The sequence below is a fragment of the Lynx canadensis genome, chromosome A1 (genome assembly GCF_007474595.2).
Source record: "Lynx canadensis isolate LIC74 chromosome A1, mLynCan4.pri.v2, whole genome shotgun sequence".
Lineage (NCBI taxonomy): Eukaryota > Metazoa > Chordata > Mammalia > Carnivora > Felidae > Lynx > Lynx canadensis.
This window is the reverse complement of record NC_044303.2, coordinates 163,552,984-163,578,617: the sequence shown is the minus strand read 5'-3', so window position 1 is coordinate 163,578,617 and position 25,634 is coordinate 163,552,984. Positions and strand designations below refer to the sequence as shown.

At 35.2% G+C, this 25,634-nt stretch overlaps 1 protein-coding gene across 1 annotated transcript in view; it reads left to right on the top strand.

Annotated features, from left to right (window-relative positions):
• The window catches only part of LOC115519855 (solute carrier organic anion transporter family member 6A1-like), a 142,376-nt gene that overhangs the window by 75,564 nt on the left and 41,178 nt on the right, over positions 1-25,634 (top strand). The window contains exons 2-3 of the mRNA XM_030323754.1: positions 1,774-1,918; positions 21,673-21,868. Coding sequence (XP_030179614.1) covers positions 1,774-1,918; positions 21,673-21,868 — 341 coding nt within the window. The remainder of the gene's footprint in view (positions 1-1,773; positions 1,919-21,672; positions 21,869-25,634) is intronic.

Below are 25,634 nucleotides of genomic sequence, written 5' to 3'. Positions count from 1 at the left end.
GGGCTTGCTCCTTTCAAATATACTTTTTTAAATGTTTATTTTTGAGAGAGAGAGAGAGAGAGAGAGAGAGAGAGAGTGAGCAGGGGAGGAGCAGAGAGAGAGGGAGACACAAAATAGGAAACAGCATCCAGGGTCTGAGCTGCCATCACAGATCCTGATGCAGGGCTGGAACTCACAACCTATGAGATCATGACCTGAGCCTAAGTCAGCCACTTAACCCACTGAGCCACTAAGGTACTCTATGGCTTATCCCTTTCAGATCGACTTGTCAGCTAAAGTAAAGTCTGGAAAATAAAATTGTCTGGAGGCTTATTTACTCAAATATTAGCTTTTGATACTGGTTGTTTGCTGAAATACCCACAGATGGCCTCTCCATCTGATCTGGGCTTTCTTATAACATGGTGAAAGAGTTCCAAGGCCAGAGTCCTAAGAGAGTGGGAGTACATAGCAGAAGTCAGATTGTCATTTTATGACCCAACATCAGAAGTCATGCTGCATCACATGCTTTGTTTGAGACAGTCATAAAGGACTTTTCCAAGGTCATTGCCTCCTGATGAGAGAATGGCAAAATTCTGGAAGGGAATGTGGAACTGAACATATTGCTCTAATGGATTTTATAAAAAGTATAAGTTGCTACACGAAGAAAATAGAACTCTCTTACATTATGGTGGGATTGTTTTGGGAAAAAAAATTCTAGAGAAATGATGGAATGAAGTGTACTAAATGTCAATGCCCTAGCAATCCCGTTCTAGAATATGTATTTCCAAAGGCGTTCTACCTTAGTCCTTGATGGTGCATGCAGAGGGATGTTTAATGTAGCCTTGTTTGTAACAGTGGGAGTGGAACTGAGCCTAAGCATTTAATGCTGTGGGAGTGGACGAGTATGGTGGAATCACTTTGTAAAGTTAGATAGCACTCAGAAGATGAGTTAAATTAATATACAGAATATGTTTAGATTAAAAAACTGGTGTTTAGGACTAGAAAAAAATTTAAGTTATTTTAAGAATATACAAATAAAACACCACTGAAAATTTCAAAGATATGTACATATATAGGAAATACAGAAATCTGTTTGAAAATTAATATTTTAATGTTAATTATTGTCATGTTAATTACTACGTATAGTGTAGTAGTATAATAGGTAATAGTAAACCATGACTATGCGTCTTTGTCAGGTTTCTCAGTAAGTTCCAAAAAATTGACTAAAATGCAGAATTTAAATGACTTTACTCTGTATGGAATTCCCGGGAGTAAAATATTATAGAATCTTAACTGTATGTAATACTAGTGATTTTCCTCGAGTGTTGCTTAAATTATCTTTGTTTGATTTTTTAGTTAAGTAAAAAAAATTGTTAAGGAAAAAAAGTAGATAAAAGTAAAGGGGCATTCTAGACACCTGGTTAATGGCATCTAGTTTCCCTTAAGCTTCCTAACAAACGGCCAGACTTACAAATAAAAATTATAGAGGTAGAATTACAAATAAAAATGGTTTAAACACTACATGTCTTTAACAGTATTTGTATACTGGTGAATTGCAAATTTATATATATATATATATATATATATGCACATTTTATATATATGCAATATATATATAATATATATACATGTATATTATATACGTATATATATTATACATATAATAATGCATTTCCAGTTTAGATTGTGAAAGGTAAAATTTTGTTGATTGGCCATTAACATATGAGTGAATAAATCTGTTTTTCTTTTCCTAACAACATAAAATAATTTGAATATGACTTATTTCTATTTCAGGTTCTGATGAAGGATCCAGGATTTATATGCCTAGCTCTGACCAAAGCTTCAGAATCTTTAGTTCTTATTGGAGCTTCTGAATTTTTGCCTATATATATAGAAAATCAGTTTGTATTAACACACACCACAGCAACTAAAATCGCAGGTAAACCTTTTCAGCTCATTGTATTCATTTTGAAGTTTTTATATAAAGTTTTCTTATATGCATTTAGGAAATATTTCAAATAAACATAAAGCAGGAGTAATAGCATTTACTCAAGTTTTATTTTATTTTATCTTATTTTTCTTTTCAGTGATTTTATGTATTAGTGCTCATCACAATAGTATACTCTTTTTTTTTTAATTTTTTTAACGTTTATTTATTTTTGAGACAGAGAGAGAGACAGAGTATGAACGGGGGAGGGTCAGAGAGAGAGGAAGACACAGAATCGAAACAGGTTCCAGGCTCTGAGCTGTCAGCACAGAGCCCGATGAGGGGCTTGAACTCAATGGCCATGAGATCATGACCTGAGCTGAAGTTGGACGCTCAACCAACTGAGCCACTCAGGCGCTCCCACAATAGTGTACTCTTAATCCCCCTTTATTTCACTATGTTCCTGTCCCAACCTCTGGCAACCCCCAGCTTGGTATCTGTATTTAAAGTCTGTTTTTTTTTTTTTGTCCCTTTTGTACTTTGTTCATTTGTTTTGTTTCTTAAATTCCACGTATGAGTGAGATCTTATGGTATCTGTTTTCTCTGACTGACTTGCTTCACTTAGCATTATACCCTCAAGTTCCATCCATACTGTTGTGAGCAGCAAGATTTCATTCTTTTTTATGGCTGAGTAATATTCCATCATATTTCACATTCTATCACATCTTCTTTACCCATAGGGCCTGGAATAAACATAGGGAGGCATATATCCTTTTGAATCAGTGTTTCTGTATTCTTTGGATAAATAGCCAGTAGTGGAATTACCTGATCATAAACTAATGCTAATTTTAATTTATTGAAGACCTCAAAAAATACTGTCTTCCACAGTGGCTGCACCAGTTTTCATTCCCATCAACAGCATATACAGGTTCATTTTTCTTCCACATCTTTGCCAACACTTGTTATTTCTTGTGTTTTTGATTCTAGCCATTATGACGGGTGTGGATTGATATCTGATTGTGGTTTTGATTTGCATTTCCCTGATGATGAGTGGTGTTGAACATCTTTTCATGTGTCTGAAATGTGTCTCTTGTAGGCAACATGTAAGTGTTTTCTTGATAGATTCAGTCACACTGTGTCTTTTGATGGGAACATTTAGAATATTTACATTTATTTATTTTTTTTTTTCAACGTTTATTTATTTTTGGGACAGAGAGAGACAGAGCATGAACGGGGGAGGGGCAGAGAGAGAGGGAGACACAGAATCGGAAACAGGCCCTAGGCTCTGAGCCATCAGCCCAGAGCCCGACGCGGGGCTCGAACTCACGGACCGCGAGATCATGACCTGGCTGAAGTCGGACGCTTAACCGACTGCGCCACCCAGGCGCCCCAGAATATTTACATTTAAAGTAATTATTGATAGGTGGGGCATCCGGGTGGCTCAGTTGATTAAGCATCCAACTTTAGCTCAGGTCATGACCTCACAACTTGTGGGTTGGAGCCCCATGTCAGGCTGTGTGCTGACAGCTCAGAGCCTGGAGCCTGCTTTAGGTTCTGTGTCTCCCTCTCTCTCTGCCCCTCTCCTGCTCATGCTCTGTCTCTCTCTCTCTCTCTCTCTCTCAAAAATAAATAAATATTAAAAAAATATTTTAAAAATTAAAAAAATAATTATTGATAGGTAATTACGTATAAAAATTATTGCCATTTTGTTTATTGTTTTCTGTTTATTTTTATAGTTCTTCTCTGTTCCTTTCTTCCTGTAATTGATGACTTTTTTAGTGTTATGATTGGATTACTTTCACTTTATTTTTTTATATGTCATTATAGTTTTTTGGTTTGTGGTTACCATTAGGTTTATATATAACATCCTAAGTATACGACAGTCTGTATTAGGTTGATGGTTGCTTTAATTTGAGGACATTCTAAAAACACAATATTTTACTCTCTACCTTCCATGTTCTATATATATGCTTTTGCATTTTTAAATTTTATGAATCCCTTAACTAATTTTTTAGATGTAATTAATTTTACTATTTTTGTCTTTATCCTTCATACTAGATTTATAGGTGATTGATCTGTAGTTTTATTATACATTTGCTTGCGGGCACCTGGGTGGCTCAGTCAGTTGAGCATCTGACTTTGGCTCAAGTCATGATCTCACAGTTTGTGGGTTCAAGCCCTGTGTCAGGCTCTGCGCCAACAGCTCAGAGCCTAGAACCTGCTTTGGATTCTGTGTCTTCCTCTCTCTCTGCCCCTCCCCCACTCATGTTCTGTCTCTCTTGCTCTCAAAAATAAGTAATAAAACATTAAGAAAATTAAAAAAAAAGATTTGTTTTTACCAGTGAATTTTTTTTCCTTTTATAATTCCTTCTGGTTCTGCCTTTTTATTTTCCACTTAAAGAAATCCTTTTAACATTTCTTACAAGGCTAGTTTAGTGGTGATGAATTCTTAACCTTCGTTTGGGAAATTCTTTTTCTTTCCACTATATCTGGATGATAAATTTTCTGGGTAAAGTATTCTTGGTTGAAGTTTTTTTTGTTTTTTCTGTTTTTTTTTTGTTTTGTTTTTTTTCTTTCAGCACTTTGCATATTTATGCTACTCTCTTCTGGTCTGTAATTTTCTGCTGAAAAATCAGCTGGTAGCCTTGTAGGGTTTCCCTTACCCTTTATATGTAACTAGTTGCTTTTTCTTGCTGCTTTTAGGATTCTTTTTGTTTTTAATTTTTGACATTTTAATTATTATATGTCTTGGTACGTACGTTCTTGGCTTCATCTTGTTTTCTACTTCTACACTGTTCCCTCTCTCACTTCTCTTCCTTACTCCTTATAGATAGCCACTATTCTAAAGTTAGAGTGCAATGTTCCCAAACAAGTTTGTATATTTTTACTGCTTATAAGCCTATCTGTGGACAATCTATTTCTAAAATTCATACATTTTCTTGCATATATTCTTCTCCCACTTTCATTTCCAATTGCATCTACCCCATTCATGTTGTTGTATATTTAATGCTGTGGAATTCTATTTTATGAATACACCACTGTTTATTTATCCATTATCATATTAATGGACATGGAGTTACCTCTAACTTTTCACTCTTCCAAACAATGCCATAGTGAATAGGCTGTATGTATCTACTTGTGCAGATCTGTAAAAGCTGATCTAGGTTTAGACATTAAAAGGGAATTGCTATTGTGTACATCTTCAGTTACTAGATATTAAGAATTGGCTCTCCAAAAGAGGTTGCAATTGGTATTAAATGTTTTAAGATTCTGGCATTAATGGGAAAGTCATGCATATTGTCATATATTTTATGCTGTAAAAAGCCAAGGATACATGTAAATACTTTTAGGGCAACCAGTAACAGTAAAAAAAAAAAAAAAAAAAAAAAAAAAAGTAAAATATTAATTTGGAAATTTTGATTAAAGTTAAAAAACAAGAAAGGAAAGAAATGAGGAACATAAAACATGTGGGCCAATTAAAAACAAATGTTAAAATATGCACAGATTTTGACTATCAGCCTATTCTGGAGTAGATTTTATGAAACAGGAAACACCATTGTCAGACTGCACATAGGCCAAAATCCCAAAACATAGCTGTTTTAAGGGCCATAATGGCAATATTTTTCCATGAATCTGCCATATTGTTTGCTGTTCTGATAAATCTAATCAAGAGATTGGGACTAAATTTATTCAGTTTCCTACAGTGTATAAATAAGGATAATATCAACAAAAGTCCAAACAAAGGATAAGGCCACATGCAATACTGGCCTCAACCATGCTGGCAAGATCTTGGCTCCAACCAGCTAAATAAATCCCTTGGCCCTCATGGTCTACCTTAGAAAACAAGATGGATTTCTCCTTAAGTTTCTGTATTTACCTTTTTAATTAGCCTGAATTATTAATCCAGTAAAACAGAAAGTATTAGCAATAGTGTATGTTCTACCTTGGGCTAAAAAGGTGAAGTTTTGGGCAATTCTGTCATCCAAATTAGTATTGATCAGTGGCTGATGCTGATCAGAATGTTTTCCAAGGCTGTGGTGTCACTGATTATTTCAACTAAAGTCAGGAACAAATTTTGTACCACCTTTTCTGATTGGATTACTCTTATACTGATAATTGCCCTCAGGTGCATATAAATAATGTGTCAGTAATCCCTCCTGGAGGCTCCTCTCAGAGAGATTTCCACAATCTTCTGCGGGCTATTTGATCTACTGGTGGTATTTCTTTAAGCACTTCAAGATTTCTTATGAATATCCCTATGGCTTGAATATACCATTTTCACTTGACAAGGAAGTTCTCTCAAATAGTTGTGAATCTGATTGGTGAATCCCAGAATGAAATATAAGTCCACAGAATCACAATGACTGCATGGGTCAGGGCTTCAGTTTTGACAAGAAGCCAGTAGTAAGCTAAGAGTTGTTTTTCCTACCTACCTATTTCAGGGAGTCAGTGAATCCAAACCCCAAGGGATTTTCCTGAATGGAGGCTGGCTCCCTCTTCCAGAGGCTCCAGTACACAAAGTCTCTATAGCTTTCCAGCTCCAATGGGTCATTTGGTTTGTGGTACCTCAAAGCAGGAAGAAGTATGCCATAGCTTCTTGATTAGCTTCAAAAGTAGTCGGGATTACACTCACTGTAGGTTAGCTGATAGAAAAGACCACTAAAGTAGAATATCCACATGAGTCACCTACTGTCTCTAATACTCAGAGTCCAAAGCTATGCTATAATTCCTTTTGGTCAGGGGGAAGGAGAACAACAATTTGTCTTTAATTGCCAGAGAGATTGAGCATTGTGAATCTGTCTACATAGTTCCCCCAAAACTTGATGAGCATTCTTCTGGATTTTGTTGGGCTTTATCAGTCATCTTTGCTGATGAAGGTGTGATAACACCAAAGTCAGAGCTTTTGAGTCTGAAACTTCTGACTCTCCATCCTACTGAACATTTATCCATCATTGAAAGCTTTTGGCATCAGATGATAATGGTACTCACAATAAATCCTTATCTACCCCGTTGTAGTAAATATCAGGGGAGTTTAGGGTGTACTGAAAATGTATAGTTATGGCCTTGCAGCATGAATGAGAATTGGCTTTTGTCTTTGGTTCCTAATGGGATAAAAAAGAAGGTTTTGGCAATGTCCAAGATAGCATCTCAAGTACCATTTGTGTATGCCATAAATTTAGTTACCTCAGATGCTTGGAATGTCAAGAGGCATAGGAGCAACAAATGGGTTTAATTGGTGGTTAATCTGCTATAAATCTCAATTCCCTAATAAGGGACTATGTTTTCACTGGACATAAGGTCTGGTGAATTGAGTTATTGCTCAAATCCTATTCTCTTACTACCCCTGCTTCCTTTAAATCCGTAATCAAAGCTGAGATTTCCCTTTCTCCTCCTGGGATTCTATGTTGTTTCCATTAGGCCATACAAGAGGAGACAGACACAGGTAAAAATTTATGTGTTTCACTTTTACTTTTGGAGTTTAGGAGCATAAATAATACAAGCTTGTAAAATATAATTACCAATTATACATTTTGGAATTGAAGCCATAGCATTAGTATATTGAAGTTACACCAAAAGTACATTAAAGTTGTCCAAAGCCTCACTCACAAGATCATTTTACCTCCTTTTCTGAGGCATTTTAAGAGTCCAAATTCCATTCAATGTCTTATTTATGGTTTTACATAGGAAAATGTCTTTCTTAGGGAAATCTTCCAGAGATGGTCACAACCCTAAAGCAAAACAACTGTTAGATGTTTTACTTTTGTCTTAGACTGGGTCCAAGGTTGACAAGAGACTGCAGGAGGAACTGGGCCCTCAGACAGCCCAGCTCTGGCCAATTCACATTAACAAGCAATTGTGAACTCTACTGTCTCATCAACAAAGCAAATCAGATCAGCTTCTAATGATTCACTGGTTTTTGTCTATAGTGGTTGCATATTTCCCTCCTTTCCCTCTAAACCTACTTTGTTGAAAGTTTTTATCATGAATGAATGTTGTATTTTGTCAGATGCTTTCCTGCATTTGTTGAAATTGTCATTATAATTGTACACCTTTATAACTGTTGTCTGAAATCAGGAGAAATCCTCTAACCAGGATGAATCTTAGTAGTAGTTACAAAGGGATAGGTCTAGGATTTTTATAGTTTCAGGTCTCACATTTAGGTCCTTAATCCATTTTGACTTTATTTTTATATAGTGTAAGAGAGTGGTCCATATTTTCATTTTTTTACCTGTCAATGTCCAGTTTTCCCATCACCATTTATTGAAGAGACTGTTTTTCTCATTGTGTATTTTTTTAATGTTTTATTTATTTTTGAGAGAAGGAGCGAACAGGGTAGGGGTGGAGAGAGAGGGAGACAGAGGATCCAAGTGGGCTCTGTGCTGACAGCAGCGAGCCTGATGTGGGGCTCAAATTCATGAACTGTGAGATCATGACCTGAGCCAAAGTCCGACGCTCAACCAATGGAGCCACCCAAGCACCCCCTTCCCATTGCATATTGTTTCCTGCTTTGTTGAAGATTAATTGACCATGTAGTTTTGGGTTTATTTCTGGGTTTTATATTATGTTCTATTGATCTATTTTGTACTAGTAACATAGTATTGTGATCACTAGAACTTTGTAATATAACTTGAAGTCAGGAATTGTGATGCCTCCAGCTTTGCTTTTCTTTTTCAGCATTGCTTTGGCTATTTGGGATATTTTGTGGTTTCATACAAATTTTAGGATTGTTCTACCTCTGTGAAAAATGATGTTGGTGTTTTGACAGGGATTGCATTAAATGCATAGGTTGCTTTGGGTAGTATAGACATTTAACAAATTTTTTTTCTTCTGATCAATGAGCATGGTATGTCTTTCCATTTTTGTGTATCATCTTCAATTTCCTACATCAGTGTTTTATAGTTTTCACGTTACAGATCTTTCACCTCTTTGGTTAAGTTTATTCTTAGGTATTTTATTATTTTTGGTGCAGTTGTAAATGACATTGTTTTCTAATTTTTTCTCTCTACTGCTACATTCTTAGTGTATAGAAATGCAACAGATTTCTGTATATTAATTTTGTCTCCTGTGACTTTCCTGAATTCATTTATCATTCTAGTAGCTTTTTTTGGTGGTCTTTAAAGTTTTCTATAGGTAGCATCATGTAATCTGCATATAGTGAAAATTTTACTTCTTCTTTACCAATTTGAATGCCTTTTGTTTCTGTTTGTTGTCTGATTGCTGTGGTTAGGACTTCTAGTACTATGTTGAATAAAGTGGTGAGAGTATACATCCTTATCTTTTTCCTGACTTTGGGGGAAAAGCTCTGTTTTTCCCCACTGCGGATGATGTTAGCTGTGAGTTTTCTCATATAAGGCCTTTATTATGTTGAGATATATTCCCTCTAAACCTACTTTGTTGAGAGTTTTTATCATGGATAAATGTTATACTTTGTAAGATGCTTTCCTGTATTTGTTGAAATGATCATATGGTTTTTATCCTCTTATTGATGTGATGCATCACATTGATTAAATTGTGAATATTGAACCACCTTTGCATTCTGACAATAATTACCACTTGACTGTGGTTAGTTATTTTTCAATGTATTGTTGAATTGTTTGGCAATATTTTGTTCAGGATTTTTTGCATCTATGTTCATCAGAGATATTGACCTATTATTCATTTCTTTAGTGGTGTCTTTATCTGGTTTTGGTATCAGGGTAATTCTGGCCTCATAGAATGAATTTGGGTTTTCCTTCCTCTTCTATTGTTTGGAAAAGTTTGAGAAGAATAGGTATTCACTCTTCTTTTAATGTTTGGTAGAATTCACCTGTGGAGCCCTCTGGTTTTGGGTTTCTTTCTGGGTTTGCAAAGTTTTGTTTGTGGGAGTTTTTTAATTACTTATTGAATTTCATTGTTGGTAATTAGTCTTTCAAGCTTTATATATCTTCTTGTTTCAGTTTTGGTAGGTTATATGTTTCTAGGAATTTATCCATTTCTTCTAAGTCATCAGATTTGCTGGCATGTAATTTTTCATAATATTCTCATAATCCTTTGTATTTCTGTGGTGTCTGTCATTTGTTATTTTCCTCTTTTATTTATGATTTTATTTGATTCTTTTTTTTTATGAGTCTGGCTAGAGGTTTATTAATTTTGTTATCTTTTCAAAGAACCAGTTCCTGGTCTTATTGGTCTTCTCTCTCTCTCTCTCTCTCTCTTTCTGTATCACTTATTTCTGTTCTGATCTTTATTATTCCCTTCCTTCTGCTGGTTTGGGTTTTGTTTGTTTGTTGTTTTTTTCTAGCTCCTTTAGGTGTAAGATTAGGTGGTTAATTTGAGATTTTTCTTGCTTCTTGAAGTAGATCTGTATTGCTAAAAACTTTCCTCTTAGAACCACTTTTGCTGCATCCCAAAGATTTTGGACTGTTGCGTGTTCCTTTTTGTTTTTTGCAATGTAATTTTTGGTTTCCTCTTTGATTTTTTTGGTTGACCCATTCATTGTTTAGTAGTAGTATGTTATTTAACCTCCATGTATTTGTGGTCTTTCCAGACTTTTTCTTATGGTCTACTTCTTGTTTTATAGTATTGTGGTCAGAAAGATACATATTATGACATATCTTTTTTAATTTGTTGAGACTTGTTTTGTGGTCTACTATGTGATTTATTCATGTGCACTTGAATGTTCCATGTGCGCTTGAAAAGAATGTGTATGATGCTGTTTTAGGATGGAATGTTCTGAATGTATCTTTTTTTTTTCAATATATGAAGTTTGTTGTCAAATTGGTTTCCATACAACACCCAGTGCTCATCCCAACAGGTGCCCTCCTCAATACCCATCACCCACCCTCCTCTCCCTCCCATCCCCTATCAACCCTCAGTTTGTTCTCAGTTTTTAAGAGTCTCTTATGCTTTGGCTCTCTCCCACTGTAACCTCTTTTTTTTTTTCCCCTTCCCCTCCCCCATGGGTTTCTGTTAAGTTTCTCAGGATCCACATAAGAGTGAAACCATATGGTATCTGTCTTTCTCTGTATGGCTTATCTCACTTAGCATCACACTCTCCAGTTCCATCCATGTTGCTACAAAGGGCCATATTTCATTCTTTCTCATTGCCACGTAGTACTCCATTGTGTATATAAACCACAATTTCTTTATCCATTCATCAGTTGATGGACATTTAGGCTATTTCCATAATTTAGCTATTGTTGAAAGTGCTGCTATAAACATTGGAGTACAAGTGCCCCTATGCATCAGTACTCCTGTATCCCTTGGGTAAATTGCTAGCAGTGCTACTGCTGGGTCATAGGGTAGGTCTATTTTTAATTTTTTGAGGAACCTCCACACTTTTGCAGAGTGGCTGTACCAATTTGCATTCCCACCAAGAGTGCAAGAGGGTTCCCGTTTCTCCACATCCTCTCCAGCATCTATAGTCTCCTGATTTGTTCATTTTGTCCATTCTGACTGGCGTGAGGTGATATCTGAGTGTGGTTTTGATTTCTATTTCCCTGATGAGGAGCGACGTTGAGCATCTTTTCATGTGCCTGTTGGCCATCCGGATGTCTTCTTTAGAGAAGTGTCTATTCATGTTTTCTGCCCATTTCTTCACTGGGTTATTTGTTTTTCAGGTGTGGAGTTTGGTGAGCTCTTTATAGATTTTGGATACTAGCCCTTTGTCCGATATGTCAGTTGCAAATATCTTTTCCCATTCCGTTGGTTGCCTTTTAGTTTTGTTGGTTGTTTCCTTTGCTGTGCAGAAGCTTTTTATCTTCATAAGGTCCCAGTAGTTCATTTTTGCTTTTAATTCTCTTGCCTTTGGGGATGTGTCAAGTTAGAAATTGCTACAACTGAGGTCAGAGAGGTCTTTTCCTGCTTTCTCCTCTCGGGTTTTGATGGTTTCCTGTCTCACATTCAGGTCCTTTATCCATTTTGAGTTAATTTTTGTGAATGGTGTGAGAAAGTGGTCTAGTTTCAACCTTCTGCATGTTGCTGTCCAGTTCTCCCAGCACCATTTGTTAAAGGGACTGTCTTTTTTCCATTGGATGTTCTTTCCTGCTTTGTCAAAGACGAGTTGGCCATACGTTTGTGGGTCTAGTTCTGGGGTTTCTATTCTATTCCATTGGTCTATGTGTCTGTTTTTGTGCCAATACCATGCTGTCTTGATGATGACAGCTTTGTAGTAGAGGCTAAAGTCTGGGATTGTGATGCCTCCTGCTTTGGTCTTCTTCTTCAAAATTCCTTTGGCTATTCGGGGCCTTTTGTGGTTCCATATGAATTTTAGGATTGCTTGTTCTAGTTTCGAGAAGAACGCTCGTGCAATTTTGATTGGGATTGCATTGAATGTGTAGATAGCTTTGGGTAGTATTGACATTTTGACAATATTTATTCTTCCAATCCATGAGCACGGAATGTCTTTCCATTTCTTTAAATCTTCTTCAATTACCTTCATAAGCTTTCTATAGTTTTCAGCGTACAGATCTTTTACATCTTTGGTTAGATTTATTCCTAGGTATTTTATGCTTCTTGGTGCAATTGTGAATGGGATCAGTTTCTTTATTTGCCTTTCTTTGCTTCATTATTAGTGTATAAGAATGCAACTGATTTCTGTACATTGATTTTGTATCCTGCAACTTTGCTAAATTCATGTATCAGTTCTAGCAGACTTCTGGTGGAGTCTATCGGATTTTCCATGTATAATATCATGTCATCTGCAAAAAGTGAAAGCTTAACTTCATCTTTGCCAATTTTGATGCCTTTGATTTCCTTTTGTTGTCTGATTGCTGATGCTAGAACTTCCAACACTATGTTAAACAACAGCGGTGAGAGTGGGCATCCCTGTCGTGTTCCTGATCTCAGGGAAAAAGCTCTCAGTTTTTCCCCATTGAGGATGATGTTAGCTGTGGGCTTTTCATAAATGGCTTTTATGATGTTTAAGTATGTTCCTTCTATCCAGAATTTCTCAAGGGTTTTTATTAAGAAAGGGTGCTGGATTTTGTCAAATGCCTTTTCTGCATCGATTGACAGGATCATATGGTTCTTATCCTTTCTTTTATTAATGTGATGTATCACGTTGATTGATTTGCGAATGTTGAACGAGCCCTGCATCCCAGGAATGAATCCCTCTTGATCATGGTGAATAATTCTTTATATATGCTGTTGAATTCGATTTGCTAGTACCTTATTGAGAATTTTTGCATCCATATTCATCAGGGATATTTGCCTGTAGTTCTCTTTTTTTTACTGGGTCTCTGTCTGGTTTAAGAATCAAAGTAATACTGGCTTCATAGAATGAGTCTGGAAGTTTTCCTTCCCTTTCTATTTCTTGGAATAGCTTGAGAAGGATAGGTACTATCTCTGCTTTAAACAATCTGGTAGAACTCCCCTGGGAAGCCATCTGGTCATGGACTCTTATTTGTTGGGAGATTTTTGATGACTGATTCAATTTCTTCGCTGGTTATGGGTCTGTTCAAGCTTTCTATTTCCTCCTAATTGAGTTTTGGAAGTGTGTGGGTGTTTAGGAATTTGTCCATTTCTTCCAGGTTGTCCAGTTTGTTGGCATATAATTTTTCATAGTATTCCCTGATAATTGCTTGTATTTCTGAGGGATTGGTTGTAATAATTCCATTTTCATTCATGATTTTATCTATTTGGGTCATCTCCCTTTTCTTTTTAAGAAGCCTAGCTAGAGGTTTATCAATTTTGTTCATATTTTCAAAAAACCAACTTTTGGTTTCGTTGATCTGCTCTACAGTTTTTTTTAGATTCTATATTGTTTATTTCTGCTCTGATCTTTATTATTTCTCTTCTTCTGTTGGATTTCGGCTGTCTTTGCTGTTCTGCTTCTATTTCCTTTAGGTGTGCTGTTAGATTTGTATTTGGGATTTTGCTTGTTTCTTGAGATAGGCCTGGATTGCAATGTATTTTCCTCTCAGGACTGCCTTTGCTGCATCCCACAGCATTTGGATTGTTGTATTTTCATTTTCATTTGTTTCCATATATTTTTTAATTTCTTCTCTAATTGCCTGGTTGACCCATTCATTCTTTAGCAGGGTGTTCTTTAACCTCCATGCTTTTGGAGGTTTTCCAGACTTTTTCCTGTGGTTGATTTCAAGCTTCATAGCATTGTGGTCTGAAAGTATGCATGGTATGATTTCAATTCTTGTATACTTATGAAGGGCTGTTTTGTGACCCAGTATGTGATCTATCTTGGAGAATGTTCCATGTGCACTGGAGAAGAAAGTATATTCTGTTGCTTTGGGATGCAGAGTTCTAAATATATCTGTCAAGTCCATCTGAGCCAATGTATGTATCTGTTAAATCCATCTGGCCCAGTGTGTTATTCAAAACCATTGCTACCTTGTTGAATTTATGTTTGTATGTCTGTTCATTGATGTAAGTGGGGTGTTAAAGTCCCCTACTATTATTGTATTACTATTGCTTATTTCCTGTATGTTTGTTATTGACCATTTTATGTATTTATTTGGGTGCTCCCATGTTGGATGCACAAATATTTACAATTGTTGTATCTTCTTATTGGACTGATCTCTTCATTATTACATGGTTTCCTTCTTTTTCTCTTGTTATAGTCTTTGTTCTAAAGTCTACTTTGTCCAAAAAAAGGATTGCTACCCTGGTTTTCTTTTCATATCCATTTTCATGGTAAATAGTTCCCATCCCCTCACATTCAATCTGCAGGTGTCTTTACATCTGGAATGAGTCTCTTGTAGGCAGCATATAGATGGGTCTCATTTTTTATCCACTCTGTCACCCTATGTCTTTTGATTGGGGCATTTAGTCCATTTACATTCAAAGTAATTATTGATAGGTATGTATTTATTGCCATTTTATTACTTGTTTTGTGGTTGTTTTTGAAGTTCTTATCTGATCATTTCTTTTCTTCCTCTCTTCTCTCACATTTTCCTGGCTTTCTTTAATAATATACTTGGATTCTCTTTATTTTTTACATATTTATCAGAAGTTTTTGATTATTAATTACCTTAGGTTTGTATATAACATCTGCATATAACAGTCTATATTAGGTTGATGGTCACTTAAGTTTGAATCTATTCTCTACTCCTCCCGGCCCCACAGTTTTGGTATATGGTGTTATAGTTTACATCCTTTTATTTTGTGAGTTCCTTGACTGCTTTTAGAGATACACGTATTTTCACTGCTTTTGTGCCTATTTTCACTTGTGGTTTTTGTTTTCCCTCACAGAGTCCCCGTTAACATTTTTTTTTTTTAGGGCTCGTTTAGTGGTTTGGTTCATATCTCTCCTTCTATTCTGAATGTTAGTGTTTCTGGATAGAGTGTTCTTGGCTGTAGATTTTTTTCCTTTCATGTCATTCTTTCTGGCCTGCAAAGTTTCTGCTGAAAAATCTACTGACAATCTTACGGTGTTTTCCTTGTAACTGTCTTCATTTCTCTTGCTGCTTTTAAAATTCTCTCTTTATCACTGTTTCTTGCCATTTTAATTACTGTGTGTCTTGATATGGACCTCCTTGGGTTAATTTTGTTGGGGGATCTCTGTGCCTCCTGGTTCTGGATGTCTGATTCCTCCCCCAGATTAGGGGATATTCAACTGTTGTTTCTTCTGATAACCATATAATGTGAATGTTGTTACCCTTGATGGCGTCCCTGAATTCCCTAAGTGTATTCTCATTTTGCATACTTTTTTCCCCCTTACTTGCTCAGTTTGATTGCTTTCCATTACCCTGTCCTCCAAGTCTCTAATTTGTTCCTCCACTTCCTGTAGCCTGCTATTTATTCCATCTAGTATATTTTTAATTTCATTTGTTGTGTTCTTCATCTCTGGTTGGTTCTTTTTTATATTCTCTTATCTCTTTTTTAAGGGTCTTACTGATACTCTCCACTCTTTTCTCAAGTTCGCTGAGTATCTCTATGATCATTACTTTAAATTCTCTATGAGGCATATTACTTACATTCATTTCACTCTTGATATGTTTTTTTTTTTTTTTTGTCCTGTTCTTTCATTTGGGACATATTACTCTGTCCCCTAATTTTGTCTAACTTTCTATGTCTGTTTCTGTGTGATCGGGAGATAGATCAGCTATGTCTCCTGATCTTGAGAGTAATGGCCTTATAAAGAAGTGATCCTCTAGTACTTTGCAGTGTAGTACTCTCTGTTCACCAAAACCTAACATTTCAAGGTGTCTCAGTGTGTGTTGCATGTGTCCAGCTGTTGTGTCCTGGCTACTTTTTCCTTTATTGTAGTCATCTGCAGTTTCTCTCTCTACCTGTCGTGGGCAGTCTTCAGTCCCTGGCCATGAGGCACACAGTTTTAACAAGGTGCATCTCAGTCTTCCCTAGGGCCCACTGCCACCACCAGAACTGAAGCCCTTAAAACATATGAGCCAGAATACCTGGTGTTGACAAGGTTTGCATCAGAGTTCTAGGGGAGCGACCTGCAGGACTGAGACTGAGGCAAATGTAACTGGGAAGGGCAGATCCATCAAAGTCTGGGTGGCCAGGGCACAGTGTTAGCTAGTTAGGTAGTGAATGTGGGCACCACTCTAGGGGAACATAAATCTTAGAATAGACAGTAACCATGCTTACCTTTTAATCCAGAAGGAGACATTGTCTTTATTATACTTGACAATAAATGTGTTTTCTCCCAATTCCAGGAGGGACACTATCTCTGTTTTCCAAAACTATAAGGAAACTTGCCTTCTGCTTTCAAGAAGAACACTATCTCTATTATCCAAGGCTGTTTGTTCACTGTATAAATATCCTTGAAAAGATAGAAAAAAGATCAGTCAGTGGTTCTGCTTGCTGGGTATACAGAAACATGAGATACATGGAGAATTGCTTCTCAATAAATATGGTAGTAATTATAATACATATAAATAAAGATTTTCAGATTGGAGGGACAATCCAGTATATCACTTGGAAGAGATACTCCTTAAGTATGAGGACATGAAAAGATTGAAAGGATAGAAAAAGTACTGTGGGAAGAAAAGGTGGTGTAACTATAGTGATTTTAAGTATAGTATTCTTTAAAGCAAGAGGTATTACTTGTTATGAAGAGGTTATTTATAGTGGCAGGAGGGTTAGCCGGTGAGGTAGATGAAACAATTATACATAGGTATGCTCTCAACAATGTAGCTTTATAATAAATAAAACAGATAGCTGGGTTAATTAGGCATTGGTGATATTGGGTCAATTAGATATCGTTATGAAAAAAGGTAAATCTTGACCGCTACCTCACTATATACACAACTACCAAATTCTAGGTGTATTATAGATCTAAATGTGAATGGTAAGACAATAAAGCTTTTTAGAATAAAACATAGGAAAATATCTCATGGCCTTGGAGAAAACAAAGATTTTTTTATATAGGATAGAAATCACATAGCTGTAAAGAAAAAAATTAAGTGGTATTACATTAAAATTAAGAACTTCTGTTTATCAAATGTCAGGATAAAGAGTAAAAATGAAAGCAGACAATCTTTTCAATAGAAATACTCTACAAAGATTTTACTCTACAAAGAATATGTAAAAATTTCCATCAACAGTAAGGCAGATAATCCAATAAAAATGGACAAAAGACTTGAGAAGCTGTTCTATAGAAGATGATATCTATTGGCCAATATTCGTATGAAAGTGGGTTCACCTTCATTGGTTTTTGGGGAAATGCATATTAAAACCACAATGCAATACTATTACTCTTTCACCAGAATGGCTAAAATGAAAAAGGGAAATACATGTTGTCACAGACTTACAGCATTTGGCATTTCATCCACTACTGGTGAAAATGTAAATTGGTTTAAGCATTTTATAAATCTGTTTGGCAATATCATGAAAATCTGAACATATACATATTCCCTCATTCAGAAATTCCACTCCTGGTTACATACCAAACATAAGTTCTTCTCTTAAGAATATACCTAGAAGAAATGCAAATGTTTACAAAGGGACATATACATGAATTTCTAAAGTACATTACAATTCACAATATCACAGTGAACCAGTTGTGTATGTGTATTCTAGAATGCTATTCAGCAATGAGAAGGCATCATCGATTGTTGTATATAAAACCATGGGTGAATTTTCTAAACATCATGCCAAAAAACAAAAGAAGCCTTAATGCATACATACCTTATGATCCATATTTTAGAAAATCCTATGAGTACATGAAAGAGCCTCTAATCTTCTGGCAATTTTTAATTTTTGATTTGAGTGGTATTTTCTTTTTTTTTTTTCTTTATATATGAAATTTATTGACAAATTGGTTTCCATACAACACCCAGTGCTCATCCCAAAAGGTGCCTCATCAATACCCATCACCCACCCTCCCCTCCCTCCCACCCCCCATCAACCCTCAGTTTGTTCTCAGTTTTTAACATTCTCTTATGCTTTGGCTCTCTCCCACTCTAACCTCTTTTTTTTTTTTTTTCCTTCCCCTCCCCCATGGGTTCCTGTTAAGTTTTTTCATAGGAATGTTCACTTTGAAAAGTCATCAGTATGTACTGTGATTTGTGTACTTTTCTTTACACCGATGAAATATGTACATAAAAAGATGGTTGGAAGTTCTGTGCGTTGTTTGAATTTTCAACTGTTTTGTTTCCTCTTGGGGTAGCCTTCAAAGACCTAGCCCTTTAATTGTTGAACTCCCTGTGCCCAGGATTTTCCTATTGCCTAGGGCAATAAGCCTGACAGCCAATATTTTCCTGGCTGAGTTAAGGACTCAGTTTTCTGCTCACAAATATGCTTCGTTTTCTTAAATCTACAGTTGTTGGGTTCCAGCTGAATAAACCAAGTCTTTTGCCGGTCAGTTATATGGCATGGGGATGGGGATGGGGAGAGGACTTGGAAATCAAACATTTTATATAGACTGCAATCCATTCCCCTTGTTTTTACCTTTATCTCACTCCTGCTTTTAGTGGTACCTACTGCCGTTAATTTCTAAGATTCTGGGGTAAAATGTGGTTTACTTCTTACTGACTTCCTTACCTGCAGGAGTACTTCTCATCCTCTGAAGTCTCCTGATTCAATTCCAGTTCCCACACTTTTCTTGATAAATACTGCCTCCATTCTATTCGTACCTTTTGCTTTCTAATAAATGAATTTGTTTGTAAATCTCTACCTTTTATCAAACACTCATATGTTTACTTCGCTCGAAGTAATTACTGACTTATTTAATTTTCCTAACAACCTTAACATGGTAGTATAATTATTTATAGATATTCATTAGTAGCATCTCATACATTTAGGTATGATTTTCATTGTTTTTTCTGTTCTATGTATTTTTAAATGATGATTCTTGCATTTTTACTTAAGCCAGAAAAGACTTTTCATTTCTAATTGTATGATTTTGTTTCTCTTTAAATAACCGTTCACATCGATTAATATTTTCCATATCTTTAATAGTGTTGTAAGCTACGTCTTTATGAGAAAGCTGAATCAAAATACTTTATGGATTTTTAATTTTCTTAAAATCTGGGCATTTTTCCATAATTTATTTTATACGATGTTATTAGATATATACATGTTTAGGAGCTACATTTCATGGTATACTTTTTTTTACTACTTTATTTTCAGACTTTCCTTTAAAAATATCCAATCTGTCTTTTTAATAGTTAAGTTTTATCCATTTACTATTATCGTGGATTCTGATATTTTAGGTAACTTCTATTTATATTTTTTAGTTTATTATTCTTCTGTTTTGCTTCTTTCTCCCCCTACTATCCTATCCTGTCTTAATGGACTCATTTTTTTTTTAATTTTATTTTATCTGCCTTTGGTTTGTTTAGGAGATTTTAACCAACCACTGACAGTTTGCTACCCCCACTTTTCAGTAGTGAGTGTGTGTGTACATATCCAGTCTAGATTATTAATTTTATAATTTTATAAATTAGCTATAGTTATCATTCTTTTGCAAGTAACATGCTTTTTGGCAGCTTTTACAATTTTTGCTTTATTCTTAATGTTATGAATTTTCCTTACCTTCTGTATGTGTAAGGATAGATTTAAGTATTTATTTTTAATCCTTCTCAGTAGTTGGAGTATACTTTTATTCCTAGGAATAATATTTTTTAATGATGGAAATTTCTCATTCTCAGTTTTCACTTTTCATGTATTATTTCTCTGGCATTCATTCCATTATATTTCTCACAACTGCTGTAAAACATTTTTAAGAGCCTTTTATTCTGTTCCCACTGTGCTTTTTTTTTTTTAAGTTGCTTTCTGATCAGTTTTAAATTAAAAAAAAAAATGGAAATAGTACAGAGGGCTAACTCCCATACACTGCACACCTGTTTCCTCCTTTTATTAACATCTTACATTAGTATGGTAGATTTGCTATAATTAATGAACCAATATCAATACTAACTAAAGTCAACATTTTATTTGGATTTCATTAGCTTTTACATAAAGTTTTTGTTTTTGTTTTTGTTTTCTATTCCAGGATCTCTTTCAGGATACATGATATTTAATTGTCATGTGTTTCTTTAGGTTTCTGTTGAGTTTGACAGCTGCTCAGTCTTCCATTGTCTTTTTTTATGACTTTGACAGTTTTGAGGAGTGCTGGTCAGGTATTTTTTAGAATGTTCCTTAACAGGGAATTGCCCAATTTGTTTCCTTGTGATTAGACAGGGTTTATAGGTTTTAGAAGGAAGCTCACAGAAGTAAAGTGCCATTTTCATCAAATCATATCAAGGGTACTACACTATCAACATAACTTACTACTTTTGAATTTGACCTTGTTCAACTGGGTAATCATATTTGATCATACTTCTCCATTGTACTCATTGCCTTTTAGCTAGTTATCTTGGTTATTTTTCTTTTACTCTTTTTTTTATTATATGGTAGATGAATAACACAGTCCTCTCTTCCAATTTATTCACTTATCAAATGTCTCTGGTCTGAGATTTGAGTTTTTATTTTAATAATTATATTTATAAATGCCTGGGCTTCTTATTTTTATATTTATCTGCTCTTATTTCATTCCTTTGTTCTTTTATTTCTTCTTCATTTTTATGGAAGTTACACTATCATTTATCTTTTTGAGTATCCTAAAATTATTTATTTCCAAGTCTCTCACAGACCCTTCAGTGATATAAATTTAATCTGATGTTAAATGGACTTGTGTTTTGCTTTATATTTCTCTTGCTATATTCCTATTTAAATCTAGCACCTCTATGTTTGGAGCAGTGAAGATTACATCAATGTAAGCATTTATTGTGCTACCTTCATATGATTATTTTCTAACTATATTTCTTCTTCTCCTTCCTCCTCCTTTTCTTCTTCATGCTTGCCTCTATCTAATCTATATCCTTGATTGAAAAGAAAACAATTTTCATAATGGCTACTCTGAAATCCCACTTTGTTGTGAGATTGTTAATATTGCACATCCATCTACAGAACCAGCGGATGGCTTAATTTAATTCTTGGCAACACATCTCAGATTCTCTTGTCATTATGAGCATCCCTCTTGCTATAAACTATAAATCCATGAAGCTATACAATAATAGCTCTAAATAAGACAATTTTCTTCTGTTTCCATGGATTAGATGCCATTACTATATAGGAACAAAACTTCTCCATCATTCCATTATGCCTATAGCTTCAGCCCTACTCCCAAATTTATACTTCTCTTAAAGTTCAGGTTTGTTAAGATGTTTACCATGCCTTTAAGTTTTTGTTGTCTTTTTATTTAAATCCATGTTTGCTATATGTTTAGAGCATGGGGATTACATCAATGTATGAATTTTCTGTACTATCTTTAGCTGATTATTTTTTAACTGTTTTCTCCTCCTCCTCCTCCTTTCTTTTAGGCTTTGTTTTGCTTCCAGGAGGTGCACTTGGCCAGCTTCTGGGAGGTATCATTGTTTCCAAGTTACACATGTCTTGTAAAGCCCTTATGAGATTTACAATCGTTACATCTGTTATATCACTTGTATTCTTTGGGTTTGTGATTTTTGTACGCTGTGATACAATACCATTTGCTGGGATCAATGAAGATTATGACGGGTAATTATTATTTTGTATATCAGGATTTTACATTTGAACTAACAATGTATTTTTCAGTTAATAATTATTTATCTAGTAACCCTGTATGTTTGTTCCATTCTTGGAATTATTCAACATGTAAAAGAAATATAAAGCTTCACCTTTATATAAGAAATATAAAGTTTCACCTTTTATATTAAGGGCAGAAATATCATGATGATAGCTTGTGACATGACTACTTATGCATTCATAAAGTAATAAAAAAAACCATTGACATGAGTCAGGATGTAGAAGTAATATTCTGTATTAAAGTGACTAACAGTAGGAGACAATGCTGTCTATACAAAGCCTTATCTTATGTTCCTGAATTAGTATGTCTGCCTTTTTATAGACATCATAGAAGGGAACTGAAGTACAACTGATAGTACATGTAAGTAACGCATTCTTTAAGCTAAACTTGCGAAAACTTAAAGAACTTGGCAGAGATTGGTATTAAACACAGGGGAACAGAATTCAAATAGAAAACCCAAGGACTGAGCAAGTAAAATCAGTAAAGAAAATAAGACTTTCATTTCGGAGTAACTTGTGGCCGACCAATGCTCCCACTGAGAACAACCCCAGAAAACTGAATAGAGTTTAAAAGGTTTGTTTAAAGGGCATCAGAGGATTGTTTGGCAAATAGGAATTTAAAGGCCAAAATTCTAGAATAAGGCAGACCCTTAAGAAAAGAAGGAATTTTCTGCAGTTGGATACTTCTAGAGATATTTTCTAGTTCTTGATGTTGGCAAGAAGCCAAGAATTTGGGCAAAGGTCTGGTCAGAAAGCATCTAGTTAAATGATGAGAAATCACACCTTTTGACAGATGTATCAACCTAAAGAGACAAAAATAGGGCTGGGCGGGATATCAGAGATAGGAGGGAGATAAACAAATAAGACAACATTCTGTTGGGTTTTCATTCAATATATATGCTGCATTATGAAGTAAGAAGCTGACAACAAGCAAAAATCTTGTAGAAAGTAGAGGAAAATTCTAGCAGTATTGTGATACTCTGTAGATCAGAGTGACTTCAGAATATTGTGGGGGTGGAGTGGAGAGGAACTGTGGTGAACACTACGTGTTCTCAATTGGTATCTCTCTCAGGCTCAGACCTAACAGTGAGGGCCTTCCTGAAGTACCATAGCTTAGCCAGGAGTTAGTCTGGTCTCTGATTGGATTGATTTGGTCAGCCAGCACTCTAACTATTGGCAGAAAGATACAACACTCTAAAAAAAAAAAAAAAAAAAGATAATATCAAACACAGCTAGTTGTAAAGTATCATAGGCAAAGGTCTTGCATTACAAAAAATTACCGAGCAGATCAAGGATGTGACCAAAAGTTATGAGACAGAACAGATGATAGAATAGATCCACAGGGGATCCAGATGTCATCATTATCAAATAAGAATGTTAACATAATATTGATATGAGCAGTAATACAAATGACTGAATTTCTCTTCAGAAACCATGGGTTCGGAAAAGAGTAGAACAATATGTTTAGAATTCTGAAAGAAAAAAAAATAACAAACTCTTGACTCTTTAATCATTAATCCAGTGATAATATCTTTCAAGAATGAAAATCAAGTAAAGCTATTCTCAGGTGAAGGATAATAAAATTAGTTGGTAGCTCTAAAAGAAATTACTGTTTTTTTTTTTTCTGGTTTAAAGCAAAATAATCCTAGAGGAAAACTTGAAACTTGAAAGATAAAGGAAGAGTAAAAGAAGTGATAAATACACTAGTAAATAGACTAACTTTTTCATCTTAAGTTTAAGATATATGTAACTATTGAAAATCAAAAGTACAACATTGGTGTAGATTATTGAAGGTTGTAGATATAATATGTGTGACAACTGTAACCTAAGGGACAGAAAAAATGGACATCTGTGGTTATGAGACTTACACATTTTAAACAGAGTGGTAAAATATCAACTTGAAGTAGAAAAGTAAGTATAGATACACATATAGTTTAGGTATCTATGTAGCTCAGGTATACATCGATATTTCCTGTCTTTGTATGGTCTGCACACTAAGATTGTTTTTATATTAGTAAGTGTAGTGAGAAATAATAAAGAACAATAGGACTTATAGTTTCTATTCCAATATTAAAGTGCTTGTAAGTCATCACTCCCATCCTCACAATTAGAAAAGGTTTGGACAAATAAAAAATCAACAACAGAGGGCAAACTGGGCAAAGTACTGTCCCCTAAACTGGAGAGAGAGGCAAATAGAGAGAATTGCAGTTTACTGGAAGCAGAAGCCATTGGAACTGAATATTAAACAGTACTTGACTAATTGCTAGGTGTGGAACATGGAATAATTTGAGAGTTAAAGACTCCCGGGGACTCAGTCATGGGAAGACCCCGCACACTTTCATGACTCTTACATCCAGGTGCTCCACCAGGTTCTAACAGTGGAAACGGAGAAAAATCCTCTTGTGTTTTAGGCAGGAGGAGAGGGAAAGTAACCATTTGAAATATGCCTACAAGAAGTCTGCTCTTTGTAACAAGAGTCTACCCTGCAGGGAAACTACTTTCTCAGAGTTTCCCTTGCCAAACTTTAAAAAGGAGGGCAATTAGACCAGTCAACCATTTTATAACCTTCCTATTTTATATAAGGAAAGGGAGAAAAAAAGCTAAGAAAAACTTCTGAAGTTCACAGCCTAGAGACTCAGGCCCACTGGGGCAGGGAGAGACATAAAATCTAAGATTTAATCATAATATTATAGAATGCTTTCCCTCAAGAATATCTTACCACCACCACAACAGATACCTAGTAATAATAGAGAATTACAAGTGAGAGAGCTGCAGTGTATGCACTGTTTGATAAAAAGATTCTAGGGTAACCCAGGACAGCCTGGAAGACAGAATGAGGATGCCATGGAAAACAGAGGCCTTTGACACCTGTAACTACAACAAACTTTAAACACAGCCTAATTCATACACAGATAAACATAAAAACCTCACACTAAAAGGCCTATTTACCTCTGTTCTTGGTAACCTAATAATGTCTGCCTTTAAACAAACACATTATAAGGCATTCTAAAAGGGAAGAAAATATGCAGACTGAAAAACACTCAACCAGACTCAAATATGGCACAGGTTTAGAAATGACCAGACTAGGAACATAAAATAGCTATGATTAATATGCTAAGGGTTGTAATGCAAAAAAGTGGGCAACATGAAAGAAAAGATAGGTAATTTAGGTAGAGAAATAGAAGTTGTAAGAAAAAATCAAAAGTAAATACCAGAAAGAAAAAACACTATAAGAGAAATGAAGAATCCCTTTCATGGGGCCATCAGACTGCAGAGGACTGAGGAAAGTATCCATGACTGTGAAGATATGTCAATAGAAACTTCTCAAACTGAAAAACACAGAGAAAAAAAAAAGATGAAAAAAAAAAAAAAACTGGGACAGATATCCAAGAACTGTGCAGCAATTACACAGATATAACAAATGATAAGGCAAACACCAGAAGGAGGAGAGTGGGACTGAAGAGGTGGGTCACATAATGGCTGAGAATTTTTCGTAATTAATAACAAACACCAAAATATAGATATGGAAAACTCAGAGAACTTCAAGAAGGATAAATACCAAACAACTGACACCTAGGCATATCATATTCAAACTCCAGAATGAGAAAATAATGACAAAAATCCTGAAAGAAGCCAGGAGAAACAAACCTCACTGATACATGATTGAGGATTATTTAATACAGACTTATTGAGAAACCATACAAGCAAGAAGAGAGTG